The sequence below is a fragment of the Haliaeetus leucocephalus genome, unplaced genomic scaffold (genome assembly GCF_000737465.1).
Source record: "Haliaeetus leucocephalus isolate CR32 unplaced genomic scaffold, Haliaeetus_leucocephalus-4.0 Scaffold536, whole genome shotgun sequence".
Classification (NCBI taxonomy): domain Eukaryota; kingdom Metazoa; phylum Chordata; class Aves; order Accipitriformes; family Accipitridae; genus Haliaeetus; species Haliaeetus leucocephalus.
This window is the reverse complement of record NW_010972972.1, coordinates 5,524,316-5,538,225: the sequence shown is the minus strand read 5'-3', so window position 1 is coordinate 5,538,225 and position 13,910 is coordinate 5,524,316. Positions and strand designations below refer to the sequence as shown.

The 13,910-nt window shown below is 46.2% G+C and overlaps 1 protein-coding gene across 1 annotated transcript in view; it reads left to right on the top strand.

Moving 5' to 3' along the window:
* Positions 1-13,910, top strand: part of GDPD5 (glycerophosphodiester phosphodiesterase domain containing 5) — a 104,976-nt gene that overhangs the window by 54,881 nt on the left and 36,185 nt on the right. The window contains exons 2-5 of the mRNA XM_010576628.1: positions 2,867-2,970; positions 8,613-8,706; positions 9,355-9,414; positions 12,686-12,784. Coding sequence (XP_010574930.1) covers positions 2,867-2,970; positions 8,613-8,706; positions 9,355-9,414; positions 12,686-12,784 — 357 coding nt within the window. The remainder of the gene's footprint in view (positions 1-2,866; positions 2,971-8,612; positions 8,707-9,354; positions 9,415-12,685; positions 12,785-13,910) is intronic.

The following is a 13,910-nucleotide window of genomic DNA, read 5'->3' as shown; positions in this document are numbered from 1 at the left end:
TTAACTGAGCGCATGGTACGTGTCTTCTGGCCATTTAGCTGGAGGAAAAAGGTGGCTCTTCATTTATTGTTTTCCTTTAAAATTAAATGTCGGTATAACGAGGTTAATGCTGTTTTGTGCCATTCTGTAAGACATCATGGCTACCTCCACATTAGTGAGTAGTGTGGGTGGAGAGAAGAGGTTTGTGGAAGGACATAGCTGGTGCTGAGATCCCAACATCCATGGTCCCAGCATTTCGGAAGTGATGGTGTGCTCACTTAGGACTAGCTTGAATCTGGTCCGGTGGACTGGGTGCCCGCTGGTAGTTGAGGTGCATTGGGTTCACTCCTGGAGCGCATCTTCTGGTTTAGCTTCGCCCAAAGCCCTTCAGTGATGTGAACCAGAACACAGAAAGCAGGACAAAATGGTGAGCTACTTCCAAAATTCATCCTGATAGGAATGAAGGTGCTAATCCAGATGTGCTTGGTCAGGTTCATTTGCAGGACAATACTGTGTGCTGTGTGAGTGGGGCATGGTTAAGCTTAGTACAAGTAATTGGTAACTAGTGAGCATGTTCATCTTATCCCAGTGTGAAGAGGGAGAAACTGAAAGAGAAGAGGGGGGAAGGGAACGTTTTCTAGAAGAACTGCCAAAAATTTCGGTACTGACATTCTTATAAAATCTCATGGAGCTGAAAATACGGATGGTTTTTCAAGCACCTTCAAACTTGCTAGTGGTTCTGCCTGAATTTCTGTAGGTGAAGTGGCATGGTTTCCCCCACCTACTTGTGGCTGTGATTGAGTGATGGGGATGACATGATTTTAAGTCTTTATTTTTGGCAGTAGAGGCTTGAAGCTGTTGCACGTTGCAGATTTCACCTTGCTTTGAAGCGTGTGGGAGCTTGCAAAGCAGAGGCCTGTAAAGCTCTTCTGATGAGGAGCTATTGGAGGGAGGTTTTACAGGTCCCAGGCTAAATCCAATATATTGTGCATGTAGGTTCAGATGCTGGTTTGGTTTGTGCTGAATAGCATCAGTGGTGCTGGGAAGATGTTCCCTGTTCTTCCGAAAGCCCACCCAGAACTGTGCTTGAACTCACTGAAGTATGTCAACCCTTGAAGAATTTGACTGGGTTTTCAGAAAATCAGTCAGGGAAATATATCTGGCAAGTGCACCATCAAGGACAGACCAAAAATAGGTTTTGGAGAGCTTGACACAAGCTATGCTACTTGCATGTAAATGTAGCGGGGAGGTGTGTGTGTAATATATACATATACTCTCTAAGCTCATGGCAGAGCAGTTTGGCCATGTGGTTTTGAATGTACTCAGTAGTTGCACTGTAGAAGTCTGTACCTCTTTCTGTTCCCTTTTGCCCCATATATCTGGAGCAAAAGGCCCCTGATGGGACTTAGGCACCTGCTGCTACTGAGGTTTGAAAGAAGTTGGCTAACAAACTTGAGCTGAGCTTAAAAAAATGTTTTAACCATAACCCCAGCCAAGAATTAGGAATTTCTAGCAGAAAACATCATTTTTTTTTGGCGCAGCAAAAATTAAATAATTCCAACCCTTTTTATTGCTTTCTTTTGGCACTTTTTGTAAGACGGAGCATACAAGGAAGAGCTGTATCACAAGATTGGTATCCAGGGTGATGCATGATGAAAAATAGTCAATACACAGTTGAGTAAATAGCTTCAGCCCTTAAGATGGAAAGGGAAGGCAAAGAGTAGTAGTGTTTCTTATATCACCAAACCAGTGTTTATATTGGTTACACTGTTTTGCATAATTGAAAAGCCATGAGACAGTTCACTAGAGAAAAGGGCATTTTCAAAAGAGATTAATGCTGTGCTCAGGGTCTGGAAGGAATTTATAGTAGTGGAGTTGTTCATACACTTTTTCAATTTTCATCCCTTCTTATTGATTCTGGGAAGAGAGGATTCATTTGAATATTTTCCATAAAGAATTTATTCCAGTGTTTTTTTCCAAACAGACTGGATGCTAGTTGAAACAGAAACATGTGTGGACTATTTAATGCCTGCAGAGTAAAACCAACAAGGAGCGCGTGAAAATGGTGCTGGTTAGGGACAGTTTTCTTGCAACATTGTTCTTTACATGGATGTCCTTGTGGTTTGGGATTTTACCCATGCTATTGGAGCAGGGCACTGACCAGATGTTTTAGGCATATTTTTTTTTTTGGGGGGGGTGGTGGTGTTCAGTATTATTTGAGACATTCATTAAAACTAAATGTCAGCACAAATCTCTTTCATTTGATGCTGGTGTGGTCTCTCGTCCTGCCATATTATTTGCAAAACACTTGCATATGTGGTGGTGGTGGGAATAAATGTTGCGGGTGGGTGGTTTGGCTCTTCAGGATCTGGGTGCCCTGGGGGAAGGAGTAAGGGTTCATATGTCTGTGTAGTAGTAGCATCACTAACCTGCTGCGTAGTCTTTGCCATGTGAGAACTACTCAGTCACTTAGGCTGAACCAATGAGAGAGTAAGATGCCCAGATGCATCCCTCACATGTGAATAGAAAAGTTAATTAAAAAATTGCCTCAAGAAAATGCAAACCAAAAAACCAAACCCCCAACCAAACAAAACCCACCAGTTCTGTATCCAGAAATGCCCCCCTCGTCCCACATGCCCTGAGAGCTGGAGAAATGCTGTCCCAGCCCTACATAAAATGGATGTATATAAGTGACCCCTCTGCCCAGAGCTGGGGACCAGGGGCGCATCTCCCACCTCCCCCAGGGCAGAAAGGTCTTAAATCTGCCCTTGGAAATGTCTAGTTACTCCATCCAACCTCAACAGCTTCGAGATGAGATGAGGGAGCGGATGGGGCACTGGCCCTGAAAGAGCATAGTATTAACATTGACTTGCCTTTCCATCCGCAGTGGGAGCGCCTCTGGTTCCTCATCCTCACCTCGTCCTTCTTCCTGACCCTGGTCTGGTTTTACTTCTGGTGGGAAGTTCACAACGACTACAATGAAATCAACTGGTGAGTAGAGTTTCCCTGTTGCGGAGAGGCAAACCCTTAACAAATTGGGCTCCCATCGTACGCCTCCAAGAGCTGTTTGACGCTGCGTTGGATGTCCTTCAGATGGACTTGTTAATGACGGTAAAGGGAAGGCGAGGTGGGAGGTGAGGCTGAAGGAGACCTCCTGCCTGTTTTCGCTGATAGATGTAACGTGTCCTCACGTCTCCATTGCATGGCTGGAACGGAGCTTGGGGTAGGTGTGCTACCTGGTGAACAGCATTCGAAAACAGAAATGGTGCTGAAATCATGTGGAAGCTTTTTGGTGGTTGTTTTGTTTGTTTGTTTCTATGGTTGGCTGTTTTTGGAAGTGGCTAAGGAATTTGGCTGCCACTTTCCACAAAATAGAAATGATGGAAATTCAGCCTGAAGAAGACACGGGTGTGGAAAATTTTGCAAAGTTGGAAGGAGCTGAAAACAAGCTTTCCAGTGGGATGTGCTGGGGAGTTTAGGGTGTTGCCAGCTCCCCCCAGTGCTGGAAATTATTCTTCTTTTTACTCTCAGCAGCATCTTAAAACATTTTGATAGTCCCTTGGGCTCTCTTGCAACCAAACTGCTTTGACATCATCTTCTTGTCAAAGATAATATGTAAACTGTATTTTAAAACACAGTGGGTAGTTGATCCCTTAAATAAATCACTTGCCTTAGATGCTGAATTTGTGTAAGGGAGAGTGTTTACTAACTGAATGACGTGAGCTGTCTCCTCCTAGGAGTGTGGTTTTTCTCTTTGCTTGGACCCACGCTCTGAGAACTGTAACTGTCACCATTGCTCTTGATTTATTTATAATGATAGCATGAAAAAAATGCTTTTTTTTTTTTGACATGATATTTTGGAACTCCTCATTCTTTCAGTTTATACCTTCAGTAAGGGATGTGAGTGCTCCTAGTCCGCTCCAGTGCAAAGCCAAATCTGTCAGCTTAGAGTTGAGAAAGGGCTAAAAAATATCACGCAGATATGAAGCAAAGCCCTGAGAATGCTGTGAATGGGCATTGCAGCCACAGCACTGCAGAGTTTTGGGTTCCCAAATATTCGTGCAGGAAAGGGAGGAGATGTGCAGGTCTGCTTTGGGTGCAAGAGGGGTTTGGGCTTTAAAATGCTCACACACATCACCTGCAGACCAAAGCCCCTTCCCCTGCCATGCAACCCAGTGCCCAGGGTGCTAGAAGCACTTTTGGATTGACAGCACTGAAAAAGCAAGCCCTTGTGCACAACAGTCATGGAAGAGGCTCTCTGGGTGAAAAATAACAGGGCTACATCTGTTCAAGTGGTGCCATTCAGTGCTGAAAATCGGTCAGTGCTTTGTGTGTGCTGTAACCCCAATTAGATCCCTGCTCCATGCACTGGCACCAGAGGCTGAGAAGAGCAGGGTTTCTGAAAAACAGCCTGGAACGCTGCGGAAAGGCTGGGAGGATGATAACATGGGGTGAGGTTTTAATTACAGACATGCTGGTTCCAGGCAGAGAGGAAACAATTTCCACTGGGTCCGTTCAGGCTGAGCCTGGCCCTCTTCCCTCCCAGCGCAGATGTGTGGGCTCCATTAAAACAGAGCATTTTTCAGCCGGATGGGATGTAAAGGAGGTGAAAGCATCATTTTAGTCCCAAGAGGGCTGCGAGCCTGTTGCTGACGAGATACAGTGGGGTTCTGGCTCTTAGGAACCCTATCTGTGCTGTTCTTCAGTGGCTATTGCTTCTGGGCCATATTTGTGGATGAGGTTTCTTTGATAATTGTTCCTGTTGCCTTCCTCTCTGCTCCACTGATTTATTTGCGAGCCATGGCCTCTCTCGGACAAGAGGAAGGGCTCTTTTAGGGCAAACGCCATCTCTGCGGAGGACCCATCACACCGACCTACTGGTAGGGGCTTCCTGGAGGAACTGGGACAGAGAATTGCTGTCACATTGGTGTGATGAGCTGCTGAGCTTGTTCCTGTCCTCCAAGACTCATCCTTGCGAGCTTTCCTTCCTCACATCACGTGCAGGTACCTACACTGAACTTTTGTGGCTTGTCCCACTACAGCAGGTGAGGAAAGACTGGAGGCATCTGTCTGACCAGCCCCTCAGAGGAGGACTATTGCCAGCAGTAGACCAGGATGAATGAAGAGTTCCCCCCTCTCTGGGACTTGTTCCAGCACTCCACCACCCTCCAAGGGGAAGATTTTCCAGCCCAAACCTCTAAGGGCCATTTCCCCTTGTGACAGTGTCTGTCACTCTTGAAGAGTTGGATTTCATCATCTTCATAATTGCCTGTCAGACAGCGTAGGCAGCAATTAGATCATCTCGTAGTCTCTTCTCCGTGAGACTAAACAAGCCCAGCTTCCTCAAACTTTCCTAGGAAGCTGTGTTCCCCAGGTGCCTCACCATCTTGGTTGGGTAGTTCTGCATTGGATCCCCTACGTATCCTCCTTGAACTGGGAGGCTCAAACCAGGGCACTGCGGTGCTGGTGCCACCTCACCAGTGGTGAGCAGAAGTGGGAGCAACTTCCCTCGGTCTGCTGGCGACACTTCTCTTAATGCCACCCAGTAGTTTAACTTATTCACAGTGGAGGTACCCTGTTGGCTCATTCAACCTCATGTCCTCCATAACCCCAGGTCCTTCTTGGCAAGGTTATGAGCATGCTAATGTGAAGCCTCATTCTTCTAGTTGGAACTACAACGCGCTGCAATCGCTCTTTTCTGTCTTCTTTTGGCTGAAATGGTACTTGGAGCCTGAATTCATTATGATGTTCTGCGTTTCTTAACGCAGATGTGCAGAGCTTTGCTAAATGCTGCTGAGCAGCTGCCAGAGGTGACTTAAGAGGTAGCAGAAACCTACAGCTGAGTGTAGCAAACCCTGCTTGCGGTTCAGGCAGCGTGTTCAGGCTCCAGCAGTGGATGCACACATCTATGTTAAACCAAACTAACATAATTAAATTGTGGCAGTGGTAGGGTTTACCTACCTAAATGTGGCAATTTGACCTTTAAACTTGTAAAGACTTAAGGGACTATTCTGGGATTGAAATGGGCTTTAGAAAGACAAGGCAAAATTATAGCCCAGCACGTATTGCTGCAGGCTTTTAACCTTTTTCTGCGAGGCTGAATATGCAATGAGGTCCTTGTCAGCGAAAGGGCTTTGTGCCTCTTAAATTTAAGTAAATATTTTTTTAATTTATTGCTTTGGGCATTTCTTTGTGGTGTCTACACTTAATTGCATTATACTATAGATCTCCAGTGTGCAGGCTAGGTACTGCAACAGAAAGCTTAATGTTGGTTAGTGAAGGACGTGGGAGATACTTTAATTTTTGAACCTGGCTGTGTTCCCTCTGGAGCAGGACTATAAACGCAAGTCTGTGTAGCAAATTTTTTCTTCCTTAGTTCTGGAGAAGGCTCTCTGGTTCATAACTACCATGGAAACAGCATTTTTAAAACAGTCATTTGCACATCAAGTGAAGACCTGACACTATCAGAGGGCCACTTGAAGGGACATCACAGCAAAAGCTTAAATGTATTGAAGTTGAGCTAAGGAAGTTTTTGGTGGTGGCATGAGCAAAGACTTCAGAAGGATGCTCTTTCCTTCCTTTCTTTCCTCTTTTTTTTTTTTACTAACAGCATGTCTGAATCCCTCCAGGTCCCTTTTGTTATGGCTGTTTGAATCCCTAAGCAGAACTTGGACATGGGTCATATTTGAGCCCGAGGATTTGCTCTCCGGATCCTACGTGGGAGCTTTACTCCTGGACAGAATAGGTGGGGCAGTTGCCAGAGCAGAGTTTGTGGCTGATGAATGATGCTGGATTTGAGTGGTGGGGAGGAGGTTGAGTCTTTGACCTCATCCTTGCTGTACCAGAGGATTTGCATGGAGATAAAGTTAACCCCAATCCAAGTCAACCTAGTGATGTTTTTTCTAAAAATCCAGCAGAAAAAGTTTTAATCCAGGTCAGGCTTGAAATTTTGGAAGTTGCAAGAAGGATTCTGGGATTTGGCTACTTCTCTCCTGGTGTGGTGGAGCCTGGGTGTCCTTCTGCGCTTCTGGCCAGGGAAGGTAGCGGACTGTGTCTATCTTTAGAGTAGAATCGTTACGTTTGGAAAAGACCTTCTTATGTCTTGTTGTGGTTTTGCTGTAATGTGCTTTAATGACTCTTGAATCCAGCTCCAGGACAGTTTTACTGGGAAGCGTATCGCTATTTAAATGCAAATTTGACATTTGAGACCCACTGCTAGGCACAAGGGACAGTGTCTCTTACCGTGCTGCTGCTGTGAATAATGGTCTGCTTCATCTGCTGCTCCTGTGCATAAAGCTTTCATTGTCCGTTGGCTTTATGAAAGCGATGAGGAGAGGCAGGACGCTGAGCTCAATCTGCTCTCTGAAATACAGGGTTGGAAAGCTTGATAACTGAGAGTGGGGAGGATACCTGGAGTGAGGAGATGAGGGAAGAAAAATCAGCTTCAGCAGGAGGATGAAGGCTACCTCTTTGCCTGTTGGTTGGAGAGGTGGTGGGGGAAGAGCACTGCAATCCCAAAAGCGAAGGTGGGGAGTGAATGTGGGTTTCTCTGTTCCTAGCGCAGCGCTGTGACCACTAGGCCATAGGAAAAACATTTGGCTTCCATGCTTTGGTGCTGCTGAGCCTCAATGAGGTGGTAGCTGTTCTGCATGTGCGCAGGGAAACTGGGGAATTTACTGGTGAGTGATAGTCTAGAGGATGCAAAGCAGCTGTTTTGGAGGTACGTGCTTTGGAGATATACCTGTAGAGTGTCATCTATACCTCAGTACCGCTCTAACCCTGCTTCGGTCCCTGCTGTGATCCTCCAGCGCATCAGGACATTGCTGCTGCCTCTCGCCAAGGCTGGATCACAGAGCCGTTGAACGGCCCGTATCTTACCTAGAGCTTTAAGGTAAACAGACCAGGAGAAGGGAACCCACTGAGCCAAAAAACCCCACAGGCATCCTTCAGGCTGGGCAGCCCAACCCTTCAGTCAGTTGAAGGTGAGAAAGTCAAAAGGAGGCAGTTCCTCTAGCCTGCCCTGTTTTGGGAAGTCCTGAGCCCAACTCCTGACGGTGTCCACTGTTGCAGGATTGGACCTTCTCTACAGCCCATTGGAATAAAAGACACCCTCTCCGATAGGTACAGGACACCTAATTTCTTCTTGTCCCTCCACAAAGAGTTTGTGTCTTGAGTATATAGCACAGCTGTGCACAGCAACATTAATTTTCCTCCCCTGTCCTTGATACTATCTCTATATTGTGTTTATTAGTCTATGAGCGTGTGGGACAGCATTGGATTTATTGTTTAGGCAAACACCACCACATGTGGCGATACTTTTCCTCTTGTTCGTAGGGAATATTTTTCAGGAAATACAAGTCCTGGTCCTGTATGATTATTTTTTTTTTTCCAACATAACATTGTTGCTGTGTTTGATATAATTGTCTGATCCCTCTTTGCAGAGTTAATTTCCCATGAGGGATCAAAGCAGAAACACTGGGTTTTGTTCCAGAGTGACTTGTGCTTTTTGCCGCCTATATCTCATCTGTAGAGCAGCAATGGAAAGACCTATTTTCTAAAGTTTTGTCTAATCCTAGTGAAGTTGCTATGGTGTTGAATCTCCTCTTAATCTCTCCTTCACACTTACCTTTCAGGTTTTTATATAATCGAATGGGATATTGGAGTGACTGGTCCATTCCAATACTTGTAACAACTGCTGCTGGCTTTACGTACATTACAGTGTTATTGGTGAGTAGAATAAAATGCCATTTCCTAGAGGTTTGTGCGTTTGTTTTAAAAAGGGCACGAACTTCTCAGTCCACCTACAACTTGAGCAATTTTCCTTTCAGAAGTGATTTCCCCCCCCGCCTTAGCCTTAAGTTGCCTAAAATAAACGGAAAGTGAGAAATGCATAGCCTGTGACCTCAGATGATCAAGAGCAAAACCAGAGACCCTGATACTGGTGGTGCAGTTGGCCTGAGGAGAAACACAGCTCTTGTTCCCCTTAGTACGGCCCAGTTCCCATTTCGGCGTATCTGCCAGTCACAAATGCAAATTGTTTCCCCGCATCCCTGGGCGCTGGGACCTCCGAGGCCGTGTCCATTCTGGCCCAAGCAGACACTGCTTCCCGCAGTCCTGGGAGCCGTGGACCCATGGACCAACCTCTCAAGTCCCTGCCTTCTGGAGGTCAAAGTCTTTTGTTCCACATTCTCAGCTTTGGAAAGGCTCTGTTTGTACAACTGAGCTAGTGGTGTCTGCTGGACCATCCTCACCCCAGCCCTGCTTTCTGCCCCGGCCTCTTTGGTTATCTTTTTTGGATGGTGATGTGTTCCTGCGTGTTCAAACACTTAAAGGTTGTGACGTGCCTGTGTCTGACTCTTGATTTCTTCTTCCCAGATACTAGCACTATGTCACATAGCTGTGGGACAGCAAATGAACCTGCACTGGCTTCACAAGGTAAATGGCTCTTCTCAGCTTGGAAGTGAGCAGGATCTCAGTGAAACGGGAGTCTAAGGAGCGGGTGGTGTGTGTGGCACTCACTGCCGCAGTCTTTTTGGGGAGAGCATAAATCGTGGATGTCTGTGATGCATGTGGCCTCATCTTAGGGCTGAGCAGATTTCACAGTAGGAGCAGTCAAAGCCTGGGGACGAAGACCTTGGTGAAATGTTCTGGGGGTCCCTGCTGACAGAGGGCCAACTTTTGGAGATTGAGAAACACCGTGTCATTGGAGTGGCTCGACTTTGGTCTGGGCTCAGCGTGGTACTCCATTACGAGCCCTCGGGTGCTCCTCTCTGTGCTGATCCCAGCCCGAGGAAGGGCTGAGCAGAAGCGAAGCTGTTCAGGTTGTGCTTGGAGGACCTGACTGGAAGAGCCCTGGGAGAAGATGAAGGTGTTAAAACTGGGGGTGTGCAATGTGCAGGTTGTGCTTTGCTGGAACCCAAGGAGGTCCTGGTTTGTATGTAAAGCAGTTTGAAAAACTGCTGTGAAATGTAAGAGAAGATGTAGATCTGGTGCTTGGAGCGCAGAAGGGGAGAGGAAGGGTATGTAGCAAGCTGCGGGGAGAGACAGTGCCAAAGAAAATGGCTTGGCAGCATTCAATTGTAACTGGCAATCTGCTAATAGGTAATTAAGGGACCAGCCCTGAATCTACTGATACACAGCTCCTCCCGAAATTGGTTGTTCTGCATGTGACAAGGTGTCGCAGGATCAGAGCCTGAACAGATGTACCACCCCCCAGGACAGGGACAGCACAGACCTCCCCCCTGTCTCTTTTTCTTTTTTCTTCCTAGAAAAGATAGAAATTATGTTTCCTTGGGAGGAGGGGATGCAATGCAAAGAGGAGGCAGGGACTGTCTGACTGCTGCTAGAAAATAAATTGTCGATTCTTGAGTCTAACATATGTTTCTTCATCGGGGCAAATGGAATTTTTCAGACACGCTCCAGGTGGCTGATGGGTTTGGATGAGTAAGTCCAGAAGAGGAATGTGTTGGTGGAGATCAGTTAGTTCTTGCCTACAGAAACCCACCCTTCCTTCCCTTCTTCCAAAAAAGTCCACCGATCATCACAACTCAGATGTGGTGCTCTGTCTCTTCCCCACACCTCCCTCAGTTTTCTAAGGAGGTTGAGATAAGAGACTGGAATAAGTTAATATTCTTTGCTGTAACTGTGCTGAATTACCTTCAAATATAGATTAAAGCATGTGGGAAAGGCTGGTATGTGCAAACTGCACAATTCCTTCCAATTTCCTCCTGTAATCCTGCAAAAAGAACTGAGGATTGTAAGCCAAGTTGGAGATGCCTGAGAGAGGGTAAAAAGCAATAAATTGGAGGTGATGAGAGGAGGAGATGATGGAATGGAGATACACTTGTGTCCTGACACCTCTGTGCTGCACAGGGCAGCGACATCAAGGGGAATTAGGGCTGTACTGAAGAAATCTAGTTGACAAAGTCTTCTGTGGCTGCTGAATTTGGAGTTCAGCTTTGCGGGATATAAAATGGATGAAAAGTAGATTCAATCTGGGTTGTGTGCTGATGTTACACTCTGGCAGGTGTCCCAGGGGTCTGACCACATGATGGGGGAGCAGAACGACTGCTGCGTGCAAGGGCCCATGGCAAAGTGCAATTGTCCACATGCATTGCTTTGTGCTGTATTACCCCAGAGTCCTTAATGAGGAAATCTCTTGAAATAGTGTGGCTTGCCACTATAGGTTGCTGGGGAGTGTCTCTTAAATAGGCGAGCAAACCCTATCCTGCCTTGGATGTGCAGAAATGGGTTGGTTAGGGTTAGAAGGTGGGTTGAATGCAGCCTCTTGGCTCGGGGGTTCTATTCAACCTGGGGCAGCTGGATCTCTTGGCCCCTTCTGCTGCCCCATGTACTTTGTTCATGCTCCCCAAAAGTTGGAGGCTCAGGGTGAGCCACTGCTGTCCTATGGACACCTCTTGTGCTGTTGGCAGGTCTGTCTGGGCACCTAGGAGAGGAACAGCAGGTGGGAACTGAGGCTAAACTAGAGAGAGAAATCCTGTCCTTATGTCCAGAAGTGTTTTCTGTAAATGTTGGGAATGCAGGGTTTTTATTTGCTTGTCTAAGGTATTAAGTAAAGATGAAATTGGTCTAGTGATGTCCTGTGCATCTTAGATGATCAGTTCATTGCTGTGTATCAGTTGGCCTTTTCTGCCCAAGTCTCCCCCACAGATTTCAGATCTAGACAGTACAGGAGATCGAGGCGTAGAGCAGCAGCATCCTTTGAATCCAGCAGGTGTGTGGAACAGCAGAGACTGAGATACCAGATGAAGAGGCGGAGAACTGTGGACTATTTTTTGATAGACAGCCCGGATTTTAAGTCTTTACAGCTGGAGTTATTTCTATGGCAGTTTTTGATGTTTTGAACTTTTTACCTTCAAAACAGAAGTGACGTTTTCTTTTTGACTGCTCTCCTCAGACTTCTGAGTGCTTCCACATGGAGGCTGGGGGAAGGTGGCTGATGGACTGGGCCTTGGTCTGCCATCTCAGTTCAGCCACTGTCTCATCCAGAGCCTCTTCTCAAGCTGCAATATCTGCTATAACTGCTCTGTTAATGTGAATTGGATGCTGACTGGACAGTTGTTGCCATTTCAGACCCGGTTGAAGTCACATTCATGCACAAAGCTGTGCTTGACCCATCTCAAGATGACTCCTTGGCGATGGGGATGCACAGCCTTGCTTGCACACATGTCTAGCCTTTATGGAAGTGCAGTGTTCATTCTGGTGGATGTGTTCAAGGTTTATGACTGAACAGAAGCGTTGGACAGTCAAGTTAAGCAAAGTCCGCCCACCTCCCATAGCACTGGTGCAGCACAGGCTGTTGCAGCAGGGCTGGGGAGTCTGGGATCACCTCCTGAAGCTGCCTGGCAGAACCCCATTTCTATTTAAGCTGGTTTTGATCAAGTTTGTTGCCAAAGCAAATCACCTGATCTTTCCATACCATTGGTCGCTATGTGAAGAAAGAGAGATCATCCATGAGATGTGCCCTCCTGGGCCTGTTTAGACCAGTGTTGTATCTCCAGTGGTGGAAAAGGGGAGGTTATGCTGGGACAGCACACAAGCCCAACCTCTTTCCTTGTGGGTCCTAAGGCTAGTTGGTTTTGTCCTTTTATTATGTATGAAGGTTTTCTCTCTCCGTTTCCCAATCTATAAAACTTACACGATAATGATAAGCTCCAGTATGTAAATACTCTCATATTTGTTGTAGATTGGCCTGATGACGACCTTGATAACTACTGTGGTGACCATGTCATCGATAGCACAGCTTTGGGACGACGAATGGGAGATGGTATTTATTTCACTGCAAGTAAGTTGTCTGCAAGGATGCTTCTCTGGGTGGGGAAAGGGGCCAGTGCAGCTACATGTCATGGACTTTGTCTTTCTACTATATAAAATCCTGTCTTGACGTTTGTCATTCCCAATATTGAAATCTTGGCAATGAGAAAATTTGCAGCAAAACTCCTGTGGAGTCCTTGAGGCCACTATATCACTTTGTCTCCATCTCCTGAGCTCTTTCCCTTAAACTCAAACCAAGGCTTGGCTGCAGAGTTTGAGGTGGAAAATACTGAGGCTGGGTATGACTCATAGTTGCTGGAGGGAGAGGGCAATTCCTCCTCTTGGTGTGGCATCATGCTCTTCCCAGCCCTATGGGAGGAGTACTCTAGGTTTTTTTTATATTACACATAAATTTATATATATATCTAAAAAAAGAATGCAACTTCTGTACTCTAGTCCTGTTTTAAGAAAGATTTGTGGTATACTGCAGGGCTATGTAAGTATTAGAGGAAAATAGTTACAAACTGTTAATTTCTTGATAGAACTCTTCCTCAAAAAGGGGTCCAAAAAATATTTTGCCCATGAAAGGCCTGAGAGGTTTTACTGGTGATCACTGCTGTATATATGGGAGTATGCAAATACACAGGGGAAAAAATAGCATTCACACAAGTGACTAACATTTCTCAGAAGTGCTTCCCTTTTCTTGTTTTTTAAAGATTTAGGCAGGCAATTGGAGAACAGAGGCATGACTCAGAGGATCCACCTCAAGCTTTCTCTCATGGTGACACACCATGGCGATACACAGTCCAGTGTGTTCATAGAATAGTTTGTGTTGGAAGGGACCTTTCAAGGTCATCTAGTCCAACCCCCCTGCCATGGGCAGGGACATCTTCAGCTAGACCAGGTTGCTCAGAGCCCTGTCCAACCTGACCTTGAATGTTCCCAGGGATGGGGCATCGACCACCTCTCTGGGCAACCTGGGCCAGTGTTTCACCACTCAGCGTAAAAAAATGTCTTCCTTATATCTAGTCTAAATCTCCCCTCTTTTAGTTTAAAACTGTTACCCCTTGTCCTATCGCTACAGGCCCTACTAAAAAGTTTGTCCCCATCTTTCTTATAAGCCCCCTTTAAGTACTGGAAGGCTGCTATAAGGTCTC